The sequence below is a fragment of the Felis catus genome, chromosome B2 (genome assembly GCF_018350175.1).
Source record: "Felis catus isolate Fca126 chromosome B2, F.catus_Fca126_mat1.0, whole genome shotgun sequence".
Lineage (NCBI taxonomy): Eukaryota > Metazoa > Chordata > Mammalia > Carnivora > Felidae > Felis > Felis catus.
Genome location: NC_058372.1, coordinates 102,394,082 through 102,417,235, shown reverse-complemented (window position 1 = coordinate 102,417,235; position 23,154 = coordinate 102,394,082). Strand labels below are relative to the sequence as shown.

The following is a 23,154-nucleotide window of genomic DNA, read 5'->3' as shown; positions in this document are numbered from 1 at the left end:
CAAAGTATTACACGTGACTTAAGTAATCGGTGTCATGGGCCATAGAACTCAGATAATTGCAAGTGTTTACATTTGGGTTTTCAGGTTCTTCTCAGATCCTCATTAACCCTTCCGTGGCAAAGATTCCTGCTAACTGAAGACTGCTCCATCTCTACCTCATTTAGATTTTTTTTTTTTTTTCCTTTTTGGCGGATTCAGTGTACTTTCATGGGTCTGGATAACCTCAGGGTGTAAACCGCTAGAAGCCACAGTGCCGCCATCTGTGTAACTGCTTCTTTGGGTAGCCTATGGGGAGCTCTCTCACGGAAATCCCATACCTGCTGTGAAAAGAGATTTAAGTTCATGGAACTCAGTAACTATGAGCACATGGGAGACCACGCCCTCTAGGTGGCCCATGACCGGCTGTGTTCCTCGAATGATGTGGCCATCCTGAAGGTGTCAAAGGCACACAGCTGCAGCGGACAGGAAGAAGCCAGGGCAGGCACATGGGACCATCTTCATAAGCTGCTCACTGCTCTCCCAACTCTTCTTCAGGCTGCTGCCTGGCATCATCCTCAAATGTACTGGCAGAAACGGAAGAGGGATCCATGGAACAGGCAGCCTGGGAGCTCCTGAGAACCCCCTTTATCACCACCACTTCAAAGCCTCTCATAAATGACAGAGGACAAGTGACAGGTGGCTCCAGCACGTCCCCGTGCCGCAGCAGGTGAACGTGTGTCAGAGAAGAGGAGTGGACTTAGTTTACACAGAACACTGAAGAGTGACTGGAACAATAACAAAGCAGTTTTGAAGCAGAATTCACATGGTCCCTTTATTTTTAGGCAACTTTGGATGACAAATGGTGGCACACACACATTTTCAGCCCTGCAATCACTTCAGAGGAACTCCTTCCTCTTATCGGCCAACTGAACTCATCTGGAAGCAGCCCACCGAGGCACGAGCGGGACTCCCTGCAACGGCTAGTTCAACCTGACAAGTCTCCCTACTGCCTTTGTTTGTTTTTATCTTTAATACTGGAAACATTAAGGAGCTGAAGAACTTTGGCTGCTGACCACTGGACTCCCCTTACTCATTAACTAGGTTCCGCTCCACTTCTGGCTCAGCACTTCGAATTTGGCATCCATGCAGCGACTTCCCCTGGGGAAGGACGACTGGGATGGGACAGGTTCTGGGAAACTCTTCGTGAGGACCTCTGAATTCTGTCCCTTGAAGGTACAGAGAGCTCTGCCAATCCCAAGGCCACTTCCCAATTTCTAACTCTGCTGTGTGTGATGCTTCTTTACAGAACAGTTCTTAAAATATTTACTTTTCAGCAAGGGAATGATGGCAGTGTTAGTTCCTAGAGATGAAGACACCATGCCATTGGGTTGGCTGCCATTCATTTTGGGAAACTTAAGGGAATTATTTGTACAAAGATAGGGCTAGCTAGTAACTGTCCACTGTCCTCAGAGATTAGTTTGAGGTCACCTTAAATCTGTGACAGATGCTACAGCCTAGGGTTTTAAGGATTATAGAGAACAACAAACATCAAGTATAGAGTTAGTCAGGTCCTTCCCTCAAAAAGAAAAAAGAGAGAGAGAGAAAAGTTCTTAGTTCAAGGAAATTTAGGTGGTGACCCTCCTTTAGGGTTATTTGATATTGCATTATATTATTAACTAACAGCAATGCTTTGTAGCCCATTAGTGTCCTTGGTTGTTTACATGGAACAAATAATCTGCATAGAGTTAAAGGAAACAGATTATGTGCACGCTTCAGAATAAACTGAGAGAAGGCTCATCCTGGCCATGATTTGTGGTTGATGCCAGAGCCTTCCTTACCCAGCACCTTGAGGGCCCAGTGGCGGGAAGAGCTGCAAAGGGTCCACTTCTAATGGGTCATTAGACTTCTTCACAATGGTAGGTGTGGCCCTTGTGGACAATGTACCCTCAGTGTCTTAAATTTATCACAATAAGGAGTCTAAAGAGAACAAAGGAAAGAGGGAATGGGAGTCCCTTAAAAAGAAATGTGAAATCGTTTTTATCCTCCAACCAGTGAATTAAAACCTATTCATATTATAAGCATGACTAATGGACACATACATTAGAGTACACGGTACTCTAGTTTCCACCTGAGGGAGATATTAATTGAGGTACAACAAACTGTACGTAGTCAAAGTATACAACTTGATGAGTTTTGACCTATGTTCTATTCCTTGAATGGGATGAGACTTGTTGAATTTCCTCGGAAAGTTTTTACTGCCTTGGGAATCTCACCGTATGGGACTTAGAAGGTCTCGGGGCAGGGAGGGGGAAGAAGTCAACTATTACACATGCACAGATCCCAGCACCAGAGCATAAAAGTGACATCCGGAGGGACCTGAAGAGCAAGGAGACCATAAAATCAACCATTCTCTGTAAGCGGCTCTGGGACAGAAGGCAAGAGGAGGGTCCTTTTTCATCTGTATTCTCTTCTTTGCCAACACGGTCCATAGGAAGGTGCCACCTCTCGTCTGGATGGCTGCACTGGGTGGCAGCAAGGGTCACACAAGATGATGGGGTCCCCAACCAATCCATTGGCGGTAAAGTCTCAGTCCAGGGTTCTCAGAGGCCTAAAATTAAACAGATTGAACACACAGCGGGAGGAGAAGCACCGCTCGGAGAAAAGGGCCACGAGTCCGTAGGCATGATGTTGCCTAGTATGTCACACAGCATCTTTCAAAAACAGCTGCCAACACTCTCGGTCCGTTTTTTCCCAAAGGCAACCTTGCGTCTTACCCATTGCGTAATGAGCTCTGTGTCCCCTGGCGTTGAACTGGGGTGCGTCTTTGTGGTTGTCTTATCTAAGAAAGTTCTGTAGAAGTGAAGATGTATGACTTCTGAGACAAGATTACAAAAATGTCATTTTCTTTTTTTTTTTACTTTGTTCTTTTGGCATGCTCATTCACAGAACTCGGCCACTATGCTGGGAAAAACACTAAGCAGCCACAGGGAGAGTCTCAAACCATCTTCTCAGAAATAGCTTCCTCACAAGGGGAAAAATAAAAGCTATATAGTGGAGAAACCTGGTGGGCATTACCTTAACCAAGTTCATAAGCCAGTTAACATGATCAGTAATGAGGGAAACAGACACTATGTGTCACCAGGCATAACACACTGAGAAAGACACATCACTTCAGAGGCATTTCTGCAAACAATGAAATCTAGCAACAAGAAATATCAGATAAACACAAAGAGAAAGACGTTCTATAAAATAATTGGCCTGTACTCCTCAAAAATGGCAAGATGAAGACAGACAAAAAAAAAAAAAAATACAACAACAACCCCAAACCGGTTTCCGATTAAAGGAGATTAAACAGGCATTTCAGCTAAATGCTATATATGGTCCTGGACTGGATCTTAAACTGGGGCAGGGAGGGAGGAGAATAACTATAAAAATATTACTGGGATAGTTGTAGAAATCTTAACATACACTCTGAATTAGACAATAGCATTACATAACTATTATATCTCCTAACTTTGATAATTCTACTCTAATTATGTAGCGGAATGTCTTAGCCCTCAGGAAATACACACAGGAATGTTTCCAACCTCCTTTTAAATGGTTCAGAAAAAGAAAAATGTATGTGGGAGTAACTAGCAAATCTGGAGAAACGGTATACCAAAGTTTCTCATCCCATCCTTGCAAATATTCTGAAAGTTTCAAATTATGTCAAAATAAAAAGCTCTTCCCAGGGAAACCCCCCAAAAGAAGAAAAGGACATACGTGTTTATGGGATGGGGCTGGTTTGGGCACAAGGCAATACTTGCTCCTAGAGGCTTCTCTGAATCCAACAAGCTTACAGGCTGGTTGTGCTTTAGGGAACAATGGGTGACCCTCAGAGAAGAGGCATCAAGTACAGAGGATGTCATGGATTCTGGACAGGGGTCTGGACCAGCAAGGGACTCCCACAGCATAGCGATCAGCCTGTGCAAGCTCTTCCTTTTGTGACACCTTGTGGCAAAAAAGAGCTACTACAGACTTCTCTATTTGGCAGGATTAACCTTTGAGCTCAGTCATCTCCCAGAGTTCTTGAACAATTTGGGGGGAAAGATTTTAAGGAGACATTATGCTTCCTATTAAATATGGCAGGTGAGTTTTCAAACTAGACCGTAGGAAAAAAAAAAAAAAGACATGGAAGAGTGTTTGTATCCTGAGTTTACCAGGTGTTGCCAGTCATACTTCCTAAGCTTTGTATGCTCCTGTGCAACAACTGTGTCAAAAACTAAGCAAGTGCCAAGAAAAGATGATGAAAATACAACTGGGTAAGTTCTCATGAATGGGAAAAATTCAAAACAAAGCTATGTAACAGTCCTTTTGCATCATTCATGTTCTGAAAAGTTGTTAGTAACCTGAATTGTTATAATTGAAATCATATTTCCATTGTAATGAGAAGCATTTAAAAGACTATTATATATTATAGCACAACATTTTGAAATGTGAATACTTACAGACTTTAAAAAATTTTTTAATCCAAAATTTCAGTCTCTGAAAAAGTCATGTTCCTGTAAAGGGCAGCATTCCTTCAAAGTTGGATGTTTACGTAGGTAGAGACTAGTGATAAGTCATGTAAGCGTGAGAGCAGAAATTCTGTGTTTTAAAATAGTGGACAACATGATAGAAAAAAATGTGTGTGTAGCTACTCAGATAATTTATTGATAAGACAGATAAATCTTTATTACTTTTATTTTTTATATTGCTTCATGTATTATCAAGACTGTTTTGGTTATAAGAGACAGAGATCCAAATCAACTAGTATAAGCAAAAAATAAAAAAAATAATAAAGTGAATTTATCGGCTCATACGACTGAAGAGTCCAGAGGTAATTCTAACTCTCAGGCATGGCTAGATACAGAAGCTCAAATATTTCCTTCCTTCCTTCCATCCTTCCCTCCTTTCTTCTTTCCTTTTTTCCTTCCTTCCTTCCTTTCCTTTCCTTCCTTCCTTCTTCCCTTCCTCCCTTCCTTCTTTCCTTCATTCCTTCCTTCCCTCCTGTCATCTATCACTTTTCTACTTCCCTCTTTAATTCTCTCAGTTGCTCCTTGTACAAACAGCCTCCTCCTTCGTGCCAGGGAAGACAGCCAAGAGCAGATAGACAAGTCTCTCAATTTGCTCTATCAGCAATGTTTGGGGAAATACTCTGGTCCAATTTGGATCACAAGCACATGCCTGGGAGGGAAGGAGGGAGGCCATGTGATTCAACCCTTCCAGGATCATGGCCCAAGGTGGGAGGCAGAGTAAGATGTTACAAGGTGTAGTTCCCCTAAAGAACCAGAAAAAAAGGGGAAAATGTGGTACAAAAACCACAGCTATTCTCCCCCATACTTGATAAAGGCAGCTTTTTATAATATAATTCTAATGGACCTAAACATAGCGATATATCAGAAGCTCTTTAAGGTAAATATTGGACAAATGCACAAAGATCTATTATAATACATTTAAAGAAGGTACAGTTTTATAAGAGCCCAAGATTTTTAAAAATCTAATAGAGGTTTGGTTAAACAAATCCTACTTTATTCATGAAATAGTTTTGCATTTATTGATATAGAAATGTATTATTGATAGGGAAAACATAAATTTAAAACAGTACGCACTTATCAAACAGTATACCAATAGTTTTGTTGGATAAAACCACTTTTGTTTTATAATGTATTTTCTTTTGTGCTTACATAGCTTAGTATGCATTTAAAAAGTAGGGCAGTACATGCAACAAAATGTTATTTCAGGCTAGAAAGAGATGAGTGATAGATGATTTTCTTTGGCCTGTTTACATTTTTTTATTTTTCTATAGAACCACATATAAAACAAAACTCAAATACTATATAATCCGAAGTTTTATGCATCAACTTTAGTTGCAAGTACTAATCCATTTCAGACTAGCATGAGGCCTGGAGGCAGTCAGTTTCAAGATGATGGCGACAGGTCTGTGTCAGGCCTCGCTAGCTTACTTAGTTAACTTGGACTCAGTGATTCGGTAAGAAATGATAATTGTGCTGTCAAAAGAGGACCACTGTGGGGCGCGTCTGGGGGGGCTCAATTGGTTAAGCATCCGACTTTGGCTCAGGTCATGGTTCATGAGTTCGAGCCCTGTGTGGGGCTCTGTGCTGGAAGCCAAAGCCTGGAGGCTGCTTCAAATTCTGTGCCTCCCTCTCTCTCTGCCCCTCCCCCGTTCTCTCTCTCTCTCAAAAATAAAAAAAATAAAACATTAAAATTGGAATGATACAGAGAATAGCAGCATGTCCTCTGCACAAGAGTGACACACAATCCTGAAACGTTCCATATTAAAAAAAAAAAAAAATAGCACAGTTCTTTTGTCTAACATGAACACTGATCAAAAATTATAAAGTTGTTATTAAACATCTTTGTAATAATCACATTACATTAAGGGCATCAACATTTTTTCCCAGAATAAGTTCCAAATATTTGGGGATCAAAATTGATAAAATGCACAAAAATTCACATTAAAGAAACCATTCTAGGACGATAACTATGATGTTAGCAAAAGAGACTTGAAAGGATAGATAGTTCAGAAAGAAACAGAAAAGGAAAGAAAGGAGGAAGGGAGAAAAAGGGAAGGAAATTTTGCCGGGCACCAACTAAGTACTTAGGGCAAGCATTTTTATAATTAGAAAATTCCAGCAAGGTTACTTTTTAAATTATTTAATATGCAACTTTAAGATACCAAAAGTTCAATTTATAAATAAATTTTTAGGGAATCTACAATTTTAGGTATTTCCTATTATCTTAAAATTTTAGTAGAAAAATAATTGAGGAAGTAAAAGCAAGATGAATAATTAACGCTGATTCCATCCTACCTAGCCAATGAGTGTTTGCAAGTAATGTAACTGAAAGCAGTAACTAATAAGGGAAATAATTTAACGGGAAATATTTATTTAATAGAATAAAATAAGCTAAGCTAAATTCTGGTAGATTTTTATTATAAAGACACTGAATAATTTTCCGGTGGGTGTAGCGAAAATCTTTATTGCCTGTTATAAGTACTTTTAAAGTACTTGGAAATACAGTGTAGAGGGAAACTCAGCAAAATATAAAAACTGCATAACCTATGCAGTTCTTTTCTTCTTTAGTTTCTGTGGTATGCTAATAGCTTAAAGAAAGCATTAACATAAGAGAGCTGAAGTGCATCAGATTTCAGTCATGCAGTATACAGCTTACTCTTCAGTGACACAGTACTCATTCTATCTTTATGATTTTATTAGTCAGGTTCTCTAAAGAAACAGAATCAATAAGATGTGTGTATCTTTAAAAAGATATATTTTAAGGCATTAGCTCCTACAATTATGGAGATGGGCACGCCCACAATCTGCAGGGTGGGTCAGCAGGCTGGAGACCCAGGAAAGAGGTGATGCTGAATTTCAAGTCCAAAGGCTAGAGACCCAGGAGTGAATATTGCAGTTCAAGTCTGAAGGCCATCTGCTGGCAGAATTCCCTCTTGCTCGGGAGGAAGTCAGTCTTTTGTTCCAATCAGAACTTTAACTAACTGGATGGGGCCCAAACACATTATGGAAGGCAGTCTGCTTTACTCAACCTACTGGTTCAAATCTTAATCCCACCTAGAAACATCCTCACAGAAAGACCCAGAATAATGGTTAACCAAGTATCTCAGCATTCCGTGGCTCAATTAAGTTGACAGGTAAAACTAACCATCACTCAGAAACATCCAGAATGTCTGAATATCTCAGAACTGTGGTCCCAGCAAGGTGACACATAAAATTAACCACCAAAATGGCCTATGTTAGATGTCTATGAGATTACCAGTAATTTTTTTTTATTTTCTACACAAATGGCTCATTTTCTAGTTGAATACATTATAATAAAAGTTAAGTTTTCGAAGTTATTTTATAAAGAGAAAGATGAGACCTTCAGTACAAGATAGAGAAAACCATCAGAGTTAATTATATGTCATTTGCTATCAAGAGGCTAATAGCTGAGGTGGACACTTTTGGGCTGACCAGCATTTTGACCCTCTTCTTGTGTTTGGGCAGCCTGTCATTGATGTATTTTAGTGGGAGCCATGCTCCCATCTTCTACCAAAAGACCACACACTTCACTTCCATTGATTCCTGACAGCTAGAGCATATAACCTAAGAACCATTTATTGGGTGCTCCTGCCCAGGACTTTTGTGCTGAAGTTAACACACAGAGAAGGCAGGGACAGTGCACGAAGTGGCAGCTAACTCCAGGGTCTTAAGCTGGGTTTGGTGATTGTTAGCAGTGACAGTTTCCAATGTCCACGGAGAAAGCACCCTCATAACCAGACCTCGCATATGAAGATATTTAGCTGTGTTTTATCATCCGTCTTACTGGTTGATTCTTCTCAATTTTCCAAGCCTGTTCCTCTTGCTTTCCCATCAACTTCTTGAGCCATCTATACCCTTCTCATACATTCTGTTTTGCTTATCATCACCAGAACTGGCAACCAAGACCCTTGACCAATATAATACTCTTATCTAGGAGGCTTCAAGGGATTATTTTGATGTATTTTATAGAGTAGTTGTAGCATAAGTGGGGCTATTTTGATGCATTACAAAGGCCTGAATTAATTTTAGAACATTATGATGTGTACATTTACATCAGTCATCCAAAATTTGAAGACTTATAACACAAGTTTCCCTCCTGTTATGGACTGACTTGTGTTCCATTACAGTTCATATGTCCAAGTCCTAACCCCTAGAACCTCTGAATGTGATGTATTTGGAGTTAGGACCTTTAAAGAGGTGAGTTAAAATGGGGCTGTTAGGTTTGGTACTAATCCAATAAGACTTTATTTTTTCAGTGTTTATTTTTGAGAGAGAGAGAGTGAGAGCAGGGGAGAGGCAGACAGACAGAGAGAGACAGAGAGAGAGACAGACTGGAGCAGGCTCCAGGCTCTGAGCTGTTAGCACAGAACCTGATGTGGGGCTCAAACTGAGAAACTGTGAGTCATGACCTGAGCTGAAGTCAGATGCTTAACCAACTGAGCCACCCAGGCACCCCCAATAAGACTTTTTGTATGGTGCCCTTACAAAAGAGGTTAGGTCACAGACAACACAAAGGGATGACCATGTGATGACACAGCGAAAAGCCAGCCATCTGCAAGCCAAAGAAAGAGGACTCAGAAGAAACTAAACCTGCCAATACCTTTATCTTAGGCTTCTAGCCTCCAAAATTGTGAGAAAATAAATTTCTATTGTTTAAGCCACTTAATTTATGGTATTGTGTTATTGCAGCCCGAGTAAACTAATACATATGCCCTCAAGGATCTTATAATTTTGTAAAGGTAAATAAGTATGAATAAGAAAAAAATATAGATGCTAACATATAAACCGCACATAGGATGCTGGAGGATAAAGGTGGACAGCTAGGGAAGAGGGGTTAGGACAATGCTATATGAATTTAGATATTATCTGTCTTATTTTTAAGTGAGATCTTTTCTTGAGTCAAACCTCATACAAATACTTATTATTTAAGCATAAGAAGAAATGAAAATGTATTTGGGTAATTAACCTACCATCATAAATGAAATACAATAAAAGTGTATTGGAGGGGAAAGCAAGTGATGGAGGGGAAAGAAAAAAAAAATCCAAGCCTTAACAGACTGTTTTTAAAAGTTTTGCCTGAAAGATGCTTTTAAAAGACTAATATACCAACAAATGTAAGCATTTATTATATCAACAGACTTTAAAAACTAGCATCAAATTATCCCCGTAAAGCAAGGAGGCAAAATTATGATACCAGGCCATCAGCCATGAACATCCGGTGAAGCACATTTGCCACTAGCTCAACTAAGACCGGAGTCTACAGTAAAAGTTTAATGCTTTACAAAATGAGAAGACATTACTATAGAAAAAAGGACAGCACTAAACAATGCAGTCTGTACCGTTACGCGCACTTGGGTGTTGGTCATTGTTACATAAAGGAAGGTGTGGTAATGTCTTAGAGCATGGCAATGCAAAATTTGGATGAAAAAGAAAACAAGGTCGCAGGTGCATTATATCTCAATAAAATTAGAAAAAAGAAAAAAATGGTCAGTTAGAAGAGAGCAAGAGAAGGTAACCTTCACTGCTGCTGAACAATATCTATTCTAGATTGTCAGCATTCCCTGTCCGTGTTCACACAAAAAAGATACTGAATCTTCAACAATTTGTGATTCTATTTAAGTGCTTTTGATGAATACTTCAACATCTTTGTATTCACATTAGCACAAATGGGATAAAAGCATCTCAATTTTCCTCTCCTAACTAACGATCTGATAGTTTTCCAATAAAACTCATCCAGAGGTAATGTGCTAGGAATTTTTACATGTTCCCCCCTGCTCCACCCATGACTGGAAAGAAGAATCTAGAATTCACCGTAAGCTGGATATATCTGTGGGTTCACAGTATAAGGAAAAATTTCTCATTGCTAACAATGCTTTGGCATTACATGGTCATGAACTGTCAAGCCCTTGAGATTTTATCGCATCTTGCAAGTGAGTTAAGTTAACCTGTTAAAGTTTCATGGACTCTGGCTGAAGTCAGGAGATTCCCGGATCAGAGACAAAGTACTTCACTGCTCACAGCATAGCAAAACTGAATGAGCATCAACCCATTTTTTTTCAGTTTCTCTTGTCTCCTAAGTCCCAGAAAGAATACATAACAACCCAGATGAAACCTGCACACAGAGTGGGTTGTACTGCAAAAGAGAAACCCGGGACCAAGGGCCCAGATTTCCGAGCAAGCAGTAAGCAAACCAGTCTCCCTGACCCTGAGAGTGAGCACTTACACATTAGTCATGATATGTCACCTTCCTACTTAGATATCTATGTGACTAGCTACAGAAACTGCTTAGTCTCAGGAGACAGAGAAGTCTTGCAACCTGGCATACTCAGCAAGAATGTACAGGACACTCAGCAAGAATGTGCAGGGACCGGCCTCTTCTAACAATCTACCCTACGTGTTCTTGACAGAACTCAAACTTTCACATGGATATATTACCATTAACCACTCTGATTAATCTGACTAGCAGAGGCTTCATTCATTTTGTCTCATATAGCGTTTAATTAAGGCCCTGTCACTGACAGCCAAGCAGCAGGAGGAGACCAATCTGTAGTATTGACCTCAGGCATGCCCCAAGGTTCCTGAAATCCCATAAACCATCGGGTCACTGGCTTTTTTCCTTATGATTCTGATTTGACCTTTCTATCTGGTCTGAGGCATTAATCCAGTTCAGCTGATGTATTAAGGATGGTTCAAAACCTGCCACCTAGGGTAATTCTATCATCTATAACAACCCTGGCTGGTGAGTTGAGGCAGACCTCACTGCTTTCTAAGGCTTCGGTGGCATCACTGATCACTTGAGCTAAACTCAGGGACAAATTTCTTACCATCTTTTCTAATTGCCTGACATCATCAGGATAATCAACCACAGAGTGCACATAAAGGAGTCAGTTATCCTTCTGGGAAGTTCCTCCAAATAACTAAGGGTGGCCCTGTTTCAAAGAGATCTCCACTGTCATCTGAAACCTATGCAATCTACTGGTGGGTCCTTAAACACTTCAAAGTCTCTTATGACCATAGCTAGGGTGCACGTTACTGTGACCTTGGAAGCGGTAAAATTAATACCTGACTTCCATTCAAGAAGCATAGTTCTGGGAGTGGACAGGGTATCCCCAGAAATCAAGTTATTATTTATTACAACTGTTGGGGATCGCTAGTGGGATCAACCTAAGTCTGAAAACACAGGTTGGCTGTGTCTCCAACATGGTGAAGAAGTACCCCCACCTGGAGGAAAGCTACACAAGCAGGATACTGTGCAGCCACCTGTCTTTAAACCTACTGGTTGGTATTCAGCCTGCAAGCCCCCCAGTTCCTCTTCATTAACAGGCAATACAGTGGAGGGCCATGTAATTCCCAGTTGACTGTATAATCTGGTCAAATGTTTGCTACCAATTTCCATGGACTTCCCTCAAATTCTGCTGGTTGACAAGGCTCTCATCCTTCCTTTTTAGTAAGCCATGTCTTTATCAGCCCCCCAATCTCATCACTAAAAACTGTCAAGAAATGTGAAGGGTCTGAGATTTTACACTATTTGCAAGCTAACAAGCTAGACAACCACAGTTTCATAGACACAAGACTCCTGTGCCAAAGGCAAAGGTAATTTATTATTCAAAGCAATAGCAGTGACCAGAGTATAAGTATTATGTTTTGTGCTGTGGCCAAGCCCCAATTCCTACAGGTCATGAGGAAGAGGACCAGATGACACACTTGTAGCGTGTTGCGTTATAGGAGATGAACCCTGAACTTAGAGAACCTGAATCTTTTATAATGGGTAGTACGCGTGCCCTGCCTTTGCCCCAGAGGGAGTCACTTTCTCTTATCTTCCAAAGCTGTTCATTATACAAACATCTTTGAATGGATTGTTTGGAAAAAAGGGCATTCAGTACCTCCACTCTCAAGATGTTCAAAACCCAAGGAAAGCTGTCTCTCCACAGAAATCTGTAATTTCTAACTGGAAATCACCAAAAGCCACTAACTCCTAATGTATATTTTACATGAAGTAGGATTGTATCCAACTGCATTTAACAAAGTCCGGACTACAGTGGTTTACCCAAATACTTGTTTTGATATGTCTTTTTTCCCTGCATGTAACCAGAAGTCAGGAGGTGGACAGTCCAGGTCTGGTACAGATATAAATGAGGTCTTCAAGGACCCAGGTCCCACCATTCTGCTCCATGATCCTCATTATTGAGCTTTTCACTCAGTGGTCCCAACACACATCCTCTACCTCCATTTGTACAGTTCTGTGCTAAGTAGAGAGAAATAATTATCAGATTTGAAGGAAAGTTAAAAAATTTGAGAGGAAAGATGAAGAATTAAGATACAAGTGTTGGGTGATTGGGAGACACTAGCAAATAGATTTTCCCAGATAAAGCATGGGTATAGAATTTTTCTAGAAAATATGTGTAAGTAGATGGGCTGGATGAAAGTAATACTATGTTTTAAGGGACAGAAGCAAAGCATCCATCAGCTAAGAAGCTAAGAGGGGTGACAGGGAAAGTGTAATGCAACAGAATAATTTAGTAGATAAGCTATGATTCAAAAATCTATTTTTAATAAAAATGGGAAATTTAAAATTTTATTACACAAATGCACAGCTCAAAGAGCACAATAATGTTTCATTATTTGGTGCTACTGTTCAGATTAATGAGTTATAGCTTATAGTACTGGGTAAAAATAGGAACCATGTTTCTAGGGAAATCAAAATTCAGCTTGAGGCTGGTTTAGTGTGTGACAGCACCCTCATGTTAGTAATTCTACTTCTCTACCTTCTGTACTACCTTATGGAATTGCTACATAGAATTTAACACCAAGAAATCTAAATTTCCCTTAGAGTAGAAACAAGCTTATATGAACAATTCTTTTATAGTAACTAAAAATTAAACTATCTGCTGCAGTTGGTAGCAGGGTTTCATTTTTAGCATAAGCCGAGACAATTGTTTTCCGTTTTTTTTTTTAAACAATCGATTTCTAAATAATCTAAATAGTTTCTAGTCAATCAGTTCTAAATAGTCAAAATAATCCAATTATGTTTAACAGATCCTTTCACTGAATAATCTCAAAGTACTAAACATCTTCAAGATTATAAAGATATGTCCATGTAGACGAAGTAGAAACCGAAGAAAAATAGTTTAAGAATAAAGACAATCCTCCAGGCCCTTGGGTGGCTCAGTTGGTTGAGTGTCCAGCTTTGGCTCAGGTCAGGATCTCGTGGTTCTGAATTCAACCCCACACTGGGCTCCCTGCTGTCAGTGAGGAGCCTACTTTGGATCCTCTCTCCCCCTCTCTCCCTGCCCCTCCCCCTGCAAATAAATGAACATTTAAAAAATAATGTAAAAAAAAAAAAGAATAAAGACAATCCTCAATTACACATTCTATGAATTAACCTTGTTTTCAACTTGTTTCCTTCTCCTATATATTGTCTAAAACTCTTTTTTTTATGTTTATTTATTTTTGAGAAAAAGAGACAGAGACAGAGCGTGAGAGGGGGAGGGGCAGAGAGAGAGAGAGAGAGGGAGACAGAGAATCCAAAGCAGGCTCCAGCCTCTGAGCTGTTAGCACACAGCTGGACATGGGGCTTGAACTCACAAACTGCAAGTTCATGACTCGAGCCAAAGATGGATGCCCAACCAACTGAGCCACCCAGGCACCCAAAAGACTTTCTTTTTTCTGATGGTAAAAAGGTTTCTGACAGATGAGTTTGAATACGGTAAATGAAATTAGAGTTTGTCAATTCTGATAGAATGTTTGATAATCTACAGTTCATTATGACGTTTAGGCACATAATTCACTTGGTCAGCTCTTGTCACTGGGTAAGATATCCTTCTCCAATGCTAGTTTCTAAGGGTAAAATAATTTGCTTCAATTAGTTTAAAATTATTAAATAATAAATAACATAACAAGTTCCTCAACAGTTAAGATATATGCCCAGGCTCATCTCACACATTCAAAGCTAAATGCTGTGGGTGCAAACAATGATTATTATTACCAGTATTGTAATAACAATCATAATAATCCCTTATATTTACAAAGTTCTCACTGTTTAAAAACTATTCCATATTAACTTTCTTATTTGAGCCACTCAGTATTCATATGAGGAACTATTCTTTAAGTGATCCTGCCTCATTTTACAGATAAGGCAATTCAGACCAAAAAAAGTTTAAGTGACTTGCCCCATGTCATAGGCACAGAGATAAAATTGCATGCAAGACAGACATAGTCCTTCCTCTGGCTAACCTCTATTCTAATCAGAAGTTAAAAGAAGTTGTGAGCAATCTTAACGTGGTGTTGAGCTAGAGCAGTACTAGTCCCAAGAACTACATGAGGGGCAAAGAAAGATTTGGGGTCAAGGAGGTAGGTAGAGTCAGGGAAATTTTCCTGAAGTAAATAAAATCTCATTTCAGACTTCACTATGCTGAATCTGAGAAGAATATTAGTTTTTGCTCAGAATCTACCAAGTTGATTTTGGACTTGATAGAGTAAAACTTTAAAGTCAATACCTTGTAATTAAACTTAAGCCAATGTTTCTCACACTGTGGTTCTTGTACCAACTGCATCAGTTACCTGGTATGCTTGTTAAAAATACAGACTTGGGAAAAGGGGTTACTCTGGACTTTTCTTAAACTTCTTGGGGTGAGATCCAGGAAAATTGCTTTTTTAAGTATAAATACCTTGAGGATTTTTTTTTTTTAATTTTTTCAACGTTTTTTTATTTATTTTTCGGACAGAGAGAGACAGAGCATGAACGGGGGTAGGGGCAGAGAGAGAGGGCGGCACAGAATCGGAAACAGGCTCCAGGCTCTGAGCCATCAGCCCAGAGCCTGACGCGGGGCTCGAACTCCCGGACTGGGAGATCGTGACCTGGCTGAAGTCGGACGCTCAACCGACTGCGCCACCCAGGCGCCCCAGAGGATTTTGAAGTCAATAGCAAAATCAAGAAGATATTTTTGCTAGTGGCTCCAAATGGCTCCTGCTTCAATAAGGCCTTTTTTTTTTTTTTTTTTTTTTTTGGTGAGGCTATGGAAGAGAGTGTGTATTCGTGTATGGGTGTTTGGGAGAAAACTGTACAAGATATAGTTGGAATAAGAGTGCTACACTGTAGACTGTCAGAAGCCCCCACCCCTCACAATGCAATGTGGTTGGCTTACAATAGGTGCTTGACAAATGTTTGTTGACCTATTGATCAGACACAGGTATTTATCGCTTCCATGAGTTTTGAAAGTGTTTTAGCATTCTGCTCCAATCTTCTAGTGTCCAACCAGCAGCAGCAGTATGGATGTGTGGATTTGGGGGGGGGGGGGAAGACTGAATGAATTCAAACCCTGGATCAACAGTGGAGACGACCAAGTAGCTTACTAAAGAAGAAACAGGAATAATACTTACATCTCAGTGTTTGGGGGAGTCTTAAATGGTCTACCAGGTAGCTTTTATAAATAGGTATCAATGAAAATATTGTAAGTGCAAATGCTTACCACTGTGCTTTACGCCCTGATGTAAATGCATTCTATAAATACTCATTCAAAACCAGGCAGTACTGTACTACTTATTGTCTGTATTAGGTCCCCTTAACAGATCGCAACCTCGGAGCAATTATCAACAAAAAATAAAGAATAAATGAACAAACGAGAAACCTGAGGCGACCCGGCCCAGGGACCATGGGCTGCAGCCCGGCGTGTTCGAAGAGGCCGGAAGGGGTGCAAGAGTGGTCTCTCCCCGCCCGGTTCCCGGCACGTGGTCCGCTCGGGCGGGAGCTTCGCGACAGTGGGGGAGGGGAGCGGCGTGGGACGACGCGGAGGGTGTCTAGGCGGCCAAGGCTACGGTTGGGGAGGCGCGATTGCGCAGACTCCGAATAGGCGCAACCACTGTGCGAAGATTGTGAGGGGGGAGCGCTCACCCGGCGCCACACTCCCTTTAGCTACTTGTGGAGTGATAGCCTGACTATTTTTCTCGTTTCACGACTGCATTTGGCGCCGCTCTCCACAAGTTATTCAGCATTAGAAGGCCTCTTATCTCAAGGCTGACAAGGATTCTTTTTCTAGTCGGACCCCTCTTTCCCCCCCGTGAAGGCCACAGTGGACGCGTCCCACCTCCCCTCGGCCTCCGGAGGTGGTTTGGCTGCCCCCTCCCCCTCCCCAGTGTCGCGAGTTGGCGCCGCTGCCACCCCCCGCTCCGCGCTCTCGGCCCCCTCGGCCGGGCGGTACCGAGACCTCCCGGCACCCCCTCCTCTCCTCCCTTCGGCTGGCCCTTCCCCGCGGGACTGCCACCCCCACCTTCGCCCCAGCCCTTTTCTTTCCCCGCCTAGCCGCGGCGGCAGCAGCAGCAGCAGCAGGAGGAGGAGCCGGAGCCCGGAGGCGGCGGTGGCCGGGGAGCCCATGGCGTACAGTCAGGGAGGCGGCAAGAAGAAAGTCTGCTACTACTACGATGGTGAGAGGCCGGGCCGGCGGCAGGGTGGGCGGGCAGGGCTGGGGAGCCAGGCCGGGAGCCGAGCCGGACTCCGCGGCCGCCGAAGCGAGTGGGCGCCGGTGCTGAGGGGTGGGAAGGAGGAGGGACCGACGTCTGGCCGCATCTTAACCCATTCCCGACCCGACGCCGTCAGGGGGAGCCCCTCCGCGGCGAGCGGCCCCCGCCGGCTCTGCGGCGGGTGCCAGGTGGACGGCCCCCTTTTCCCTTTTGCCGCTCTCCCTCCGGCTGTACGGTCCGCCGCCCTGAAGGCGGCCGCCTGTAGGACGGCGCCGGCCTACCCTGCCTCGGTGGAGATGGCCAAGGGGATGGTCCGGCCTCTCGCCTCTCCTGCCCGCCACTCGCGGGAACGGTGGTGTTGGGGGACCCTGCTCCGGCCCCCGACCCCTCCCCCCCGGGTCAAAATATCTACCCCGGCCCAGACTTCACACAAAGCCCCGCGGCCGCGAGAGCCCCGCCCCCAGTCCCCGTCCCTCCCCCCCCCCCCCCCCCCCCCCGCGGTCGTGGCTCGCTCCCGCCCCGCCCCTCCCTTCCTCTTCGGCTCTGGCTGGCCGCAGTGTCTGCCCCTTTCTCCGCCTCCAGCTTCACCCCGGACCCCTCGACCGGGTCGCGGCTGGCGAGTAGTTACTGAGGGTGGGGGCCCATGGACGCCTTGGGGCACACTCACTCCTCGGTTTCGCCGGGGCTCCATCCCTCTCCTTTGTTCGCCCGGTGCTTTCAGCGCCACTTACTCAGGATTCAAACGAAAAGGCTTCACTTCCTCGAAAAAAATTGGGGTTTTTCGAGTTTGAGGTAGTTAGTCTTCGCGGGAAATATGATGGTGCTAGGGAGACGTGGAGCTGTTACTGCTTGTGTTCGTGGATCAGACTCGATGGGTCCTGGCTTGCCTCTGTGAGAGGCGGTTACCACCCACTTCTTTGTTGCTCTTTGTTCGATCAGGAAATACACCCTGCTTTGGAGGTTTAGGAGAGCATTGGCATCTTGCTTGTGAAAGCTGTTACTAGGTGGTGGGAGTTTGGGTGTAGGAAAACTTTGAGGAGTCGTGCGGAAAGTGCTGAATAATCAGGTAAGCTTGAGCTTGCGGCCCAGTAAAATATGAAAATCAGATAGCTTAAATTTTAGGGGTTCTCCCATTTGAAATTTGAGCAGAGACGTTACACAAAGACATTAACGGCAAATAGTTTCTCCTGGATTATTCTCCACAGAAGGATTTTGAAAAGTTAACAAAGAAGCTAGGCTCCGTGACCTGCGAGTCCTATTTGATGTGTCTCAAGCAGTACAAATCTTGAAAGTTGTTTCCTACAAGTGGTGTATTGTCTGTATTACAAAATCTTAGGTGGAACCAGACCTTAGAGATCTGGTTCAGAATGAAGCTGATTTTAATTTGAAAATGGCCATACCATATTACTTCATTTAGCAAAGATGAATCTTTTAATGCCTGATCATATAAAATGACCGTATAAAATGGGTCTTTGGGGGAAAACTTCAGATCATACGGAAGAAATCTAAATTGTTTGATGTTTGATGGCTAGTACTAAGTAGTTAACAGCTGTGGTATAAAACATTTTTTGAGAGCATTGCATATATGTGTAATACAAATTGAAATTATGCCATCCTGGAGGGATAGAGATAGGAGTACATTTTAATTTTAATATGAACTATATTTCTTAATGATCAGTCTTTAAAAATTTATGCGTATTTTGAGTCACTGGCGGAGCCCTTGCTCTCCATTCCCTGATCAAATTGGAAAGTAAATAACCATATGTGTAAATTAATTTTTAAAATGATATTGTTTCTAAGGTTTAAAAAGTGGGGGAAACTAGTGCTAAGGCTCTTCCTGCAGCTTAGTTGCTATTGACGGTGATAGGCTCTAATGAAGCTGCTTATAACTTCTTGTCATCAGACTTGAATTGTAGAAGCAGGAAGTACACGTAAGGAGCAGTTTTAAGAACAGCTGTTTGTTTCTGGGCCCATTTGTGATGAGCCTTTGCTGAGGGAATGGGATGCCAAGGGCAGGATGCGGGGCTTGATAGGTAGAGTGGAAAAAATCAAGTCTCATGAGTATCACTTATTTACTGTATACCATTCAACTGCTTTACCTGATGACCAACACCAGTTGTGTAACTGAATTTTTGAAAATCTAAGGCTCTTGCCTCATTTTTAGAATGGAATTTTTGGTTGCTTTCATTTGGAATTTTCTTTGGATTTTTGTCCGGGGTGGGGGGAGCTAATAAAATGTTTTGGAGAAACTATTAAGTTGGCTGGGTATCATTGTGCTAATTATTAGTACGTGATAGCATATATACTAAGCTTTGAACAATTAATTCAAAAACTTACATTTTCATTATCCCCAAAATCCTATTTTGTCAGCTTATAAAGGTAGTGGTAATTTTTCTTTTTCTAATTGTGAGGAAAGAGAAAGGTAAAGTAGCTTCTGCACCAAAGAATGGGGAGACTTGGAGGTATACAACATGGATTGGATTGAAACTAAAAATCTGCTCGCCTAAATTAGCTGCTTTTAATGTGTTGGTAAAGAGAGTAGAAGACAGGAGTGAAGCGAATTCTACAACCATAGGAATCCTACGTTTAGGCTTAGTGGGACCATTAGGCACACTCTTTGCAACACAGAGAGAATATCTAGCAAATGAAAGAGACTTCTTGAAGACGTGTATTTTTCTCTGTATGCTTTATAGTGTTCAGTATTATATCCTTCAGATGGCTGGAAAGCTGGTTCCAGGTGAACCTTCAGGCATTGGTGGATGAGTTATCCTTAAACCTTTGAGGAAACTGCAGCAATTGTTGACCCATGCCTCCAAAGTTTCCAAAAACTCCCTTCTAAATCTTGGTATTCTTGTAGGTACTACAAGATTATCAATACTATGCAAAGTGACATAACTAGTTGCTGAGATCCCTTCTGACTTTAAAATGATGTGATCTCTGTACTTAAATGTAATTAGCAAACCAAGCTGTGTTAACGGCCTTGTCTGTGATACTCACATTTATTTTATTTTTTTAAGTTTACTTATTTATCTTGTGAGAGAGAGCCCACGCAAGCAGTGGTGGGGCAGAGAGAGAGGGAGAGGGAGAATCCCAAGCAGGGTCCCTTCTACAGAGCCAGATGTGGGCCGGATCATGACCTGAGCCAAATCAAGAGTCAGACACCTAACCGCTGAGCCAACCAGATGCCCCACAATGCATTTATAACACTTTATCTAGAAATGTTAAATGTGCTTTGTTTTGAATCAAGCTTTAGGCCAATCACATTTAGTGCCTGTTTTACAATGTATGTGATATAATAGGGTTGTATATATATGTCATTTACATAATTGTCTGTATATTGTTCTGTGCTCTGTTTTTTCCTCTTGATAGTGTGCATCAGAATTTTTGGAGACAAGTGGTTCAATGAAAAGCATGCACCACTATACAAAGACAGAATATAAAAGTTATCAAGATTGCACCTCCCAGGATACTCATAAGAATTCTGTTTGGCAGCCAACTATTCACAGATTTTCTTAGACTTTTATTTGTAACAGTGGTGCCAAAGCCTTTTGTTAGATAGATAGCCTTTAATAAAACGGCATGGGTTCTTTGCTGTAGTATAAATATTATCCGTAAAATAGGTAATCATTTTTTCTAGAACAGGTTATCAGCAAATCAGAGTACTGAACGAATTAACAGCAGCAGTTCATAAATACCAGTAGTCCTAATTGCATATCACTATTTAGACCTAGTACTGTGTAATACTTAAATAAAACAGTTTTTCTTATACTTGGGTCCTCTTCCCCCAGCTATTCTTTACTACTCGTTTCCTTAAAATTTCACCTTATGAGACTTTTCCCTATTACCTTAATCCTCATTACTGATTTTTTCCCTATTATACTCTCATGCTGTTTATATCACCTGAATTTTGTCCACCTCACTGAATATAAGCTTTGTGAGGACAGAGTCTTGTCTGTTTTGCTTATGTCTGTGCCTCCATCATGTAAATAAAAGTTAAAGGTTTTTTAAATTATTGATGAATAAATGATCAGTACCTTATTTGTATGGATAGAGCACTTTCTTTTTTTTTTTTTTTTTTTTTAACATTTATTTATTTTTGAGACAGAGAGCATGAACAGGGGAGGGTCAGAGAAAGAGGGAGACAGAATCTGAAACAGGCTCCAGGCTCTGAGCTGTCAGCACAGAGCCCGACGCGGGGCTCGAAACCACGGACTGGGAGATCATGACCTGAGCCGAAGTCGAACGCTTAACTGACTAAGCCACCCAGGTGCCCCTGGATAGAGCACTTTCATATAACATTTTCTTTGCTTCTTAAAACCATTCTGAGTTATAGACAGGTAAAATGAGTGGCATTTTGTCTATATTACATTTGAAAATAGATTCATATCCCTGTTTGGCCCAGTCCACTCCTTATCCTTTACCACATTGACTGGTTTTAATGTCCAAGAAGAGGTCAAAACCTGGTACCTAAAAGATTTTTATTTTTTCCTTTGGTGACGCAACAGTGGACCTCCTTAGGCTGCTACAAAAAAAGGGTGGGCCGGGGGCTTCCTCTTACAAAACAGTATTAGTAATTATTTTTCTTAACAAAAACTTGTAAATGCTTCAGTTGATAAGTATTTAAGGAGATAGTTGGAATTGGTAATCTCTTAGAGAATGATAATAGCATTGAAATATGAATGAGATCAGATTTAAAAGTTTAATAAGGATATTTGTACTGGTTAATAAGTCCTGTTCCTCTCTATTTCCATAGCAGTTGGCTTATACTTGTTTATGAAAGCCCATAGAAATATCAGATGGGTTTAATATTTGTGTGCCAGGTAGACAAAAGATTATTTAAGTCCTAAGAAGGAAATAAAAGCTGTATACCTAAGTGTGGACCTTTGCAGGCTGTTCAGACAAGGAAGGCATGAAGGAAGAGAATGGGCCAGTTTTAAGAGAGTTTTCCTATGAGGACACATGGGTGGCTTAGTGGCTTAAGCATCTGACTTCAGCTCAGGTCATGATCTCTTGGTTTGTGGTATTGAGCCCCCCGTCGGGCTGTGTGCTGAGCTCTGGAGCCTGCTTCAGATTCTGTGTCTCCCTCTCTCTCTGCCCTTCCCTGTTCATGCTCTGTCCCACTCTTTAAAAAATAAACATTAAAAAAAAAAACATTAGGGGAAAAAAGTTTTCCTACGCAGTACATTGCAAACTACAAAGGCCAAGTAAGTTAGGATTTGGCACACTAAACAAAAGGGAAGATGTAGGGGAACCATGGGATGCCAAGGCAAGGTAGTAAAGGGCCAGACCACGCAAGACATGTACTAAGAGATTTTAACTTTGTTCAGGGAATAGAAAACCACTGAAGGTTTTTAAATAGAACTCTTTAAGTGGAAAAAGGATGGTAAAGAGTGATGAATGGAAGACTGAAAGCAAGAATTGAATGTATGTTGGTCCACATAAAATATCATGGTTGTGGCTGACAGAAATGGACACATTTAAGAGAGGTTTTGAGAGTAAAAAGAACTTGTTGGTGGATTGGAAATGGAGCTGGAACTGGTTAATGGTGATACAGAATAAAGGATGATTCCTAAGTTTCTATCTAGATGGAACAGATTAGGTGACTCATTCCTAAGAGAAGAAGATTTTTAGAGCAGTCCTCTTGTTCACTGACTTGTCCAAGCACCTAGAAAAGTGCCTGGCACATGGTAGTCTCTTGATTTTGTTAAATGAATGAATGAACTTGAGAAGCTCCTGATACTTAAAGGTTGGTGGAGGAGTGGCTATGGGGTAGGAGTAAAGTCCAAGAGAGCAGTTTATGGAAGCCAGTGGCCAGTGTGTTAAAGATAGTAGACTAAGCAGTATGTGGAAGATGAAAAAATTAATATTTATAATCATTATTCTGCATATTGTGAATCTTCACACATTTTTTTGCTGCAAAAAATATTAATGTTTGATTATAGGCTGCTGTGTAGATCCCAGGATATCACATAATATACAACAGATGTAACAACTACATTTATAAAACCTGAAAAAAAATCTTAAATACATCTAGTCTCAAGTACTTTAGGTGAGAGTGTAGATCCTAGTAGCCATTTTGTTCTGATAGCTTCTTTTGAAGAGTGAACAGTTGCTAAAATTTTGCAGATAAAATGAATTCTTT

At 41.4% G+C, this 23,154-nt stretch overlaps 1 protein-coding gene, 2 long non-coding RNA genes and 1 pseudogene across 4 annotated transcripts in view; 2 read left to right on the top strand and 2 right to left on the bottom strand.

Annotated features, from left to right (window-relative positions):
• LOC109499853 overlaps positions 1-17,920 on the bottom strand; it is a 58,322-nt gene extending 40,402 nt beyond the window's left edge. The window contains exon 1 of the long non-coding RNA XR_002157392.3: positions 17,744-17,920. This is a non-coding gene — a long non-coding RNA (uncharacterized LOC109499853). The remainder of the gene's footprint in view (positions 1-17,743) is intronic.
• Positions 798-16,544, bottom strand: LOC123385518. The gene is made up of 2 exons (XR_006598193.1): positions 16,184-16,544; positions 798-2,829 (listed from the first exon to the last, which is right to left on the bottom strand). It is a non-coding gene; the product is annotated as an uncharacterized LOC123385518 (long non-coding RNA).
• On the top strand, positions 6,214-6,301 carry LOC111560677 (annotated as a pseudogene).
• Positions 16,842-23,154, top strand: part of HDAC2 (histone deacetylase 2) — a 29,765-nt gene continuing 23,452 nt past the window's right edge. Inside the window, exon 1 of one of the 2 annotated variants that reach the window (XM_023254274.2) lies at positions 16,842-16,976. In XM_023254274.2, the coding sequence (XP_023110042.1) occupies positions 16,925-16,976 (52 nt within the window). In that variant the 5' untranslated portion in view covers positions 16,842-16,924. Of the gene's footprint in view, positions 16,977-17,934; positions 18,079-23,154 lie in introns of those variants that run through there. The other variant, XM_003986476.5, reaches the window with a different exon arrangement.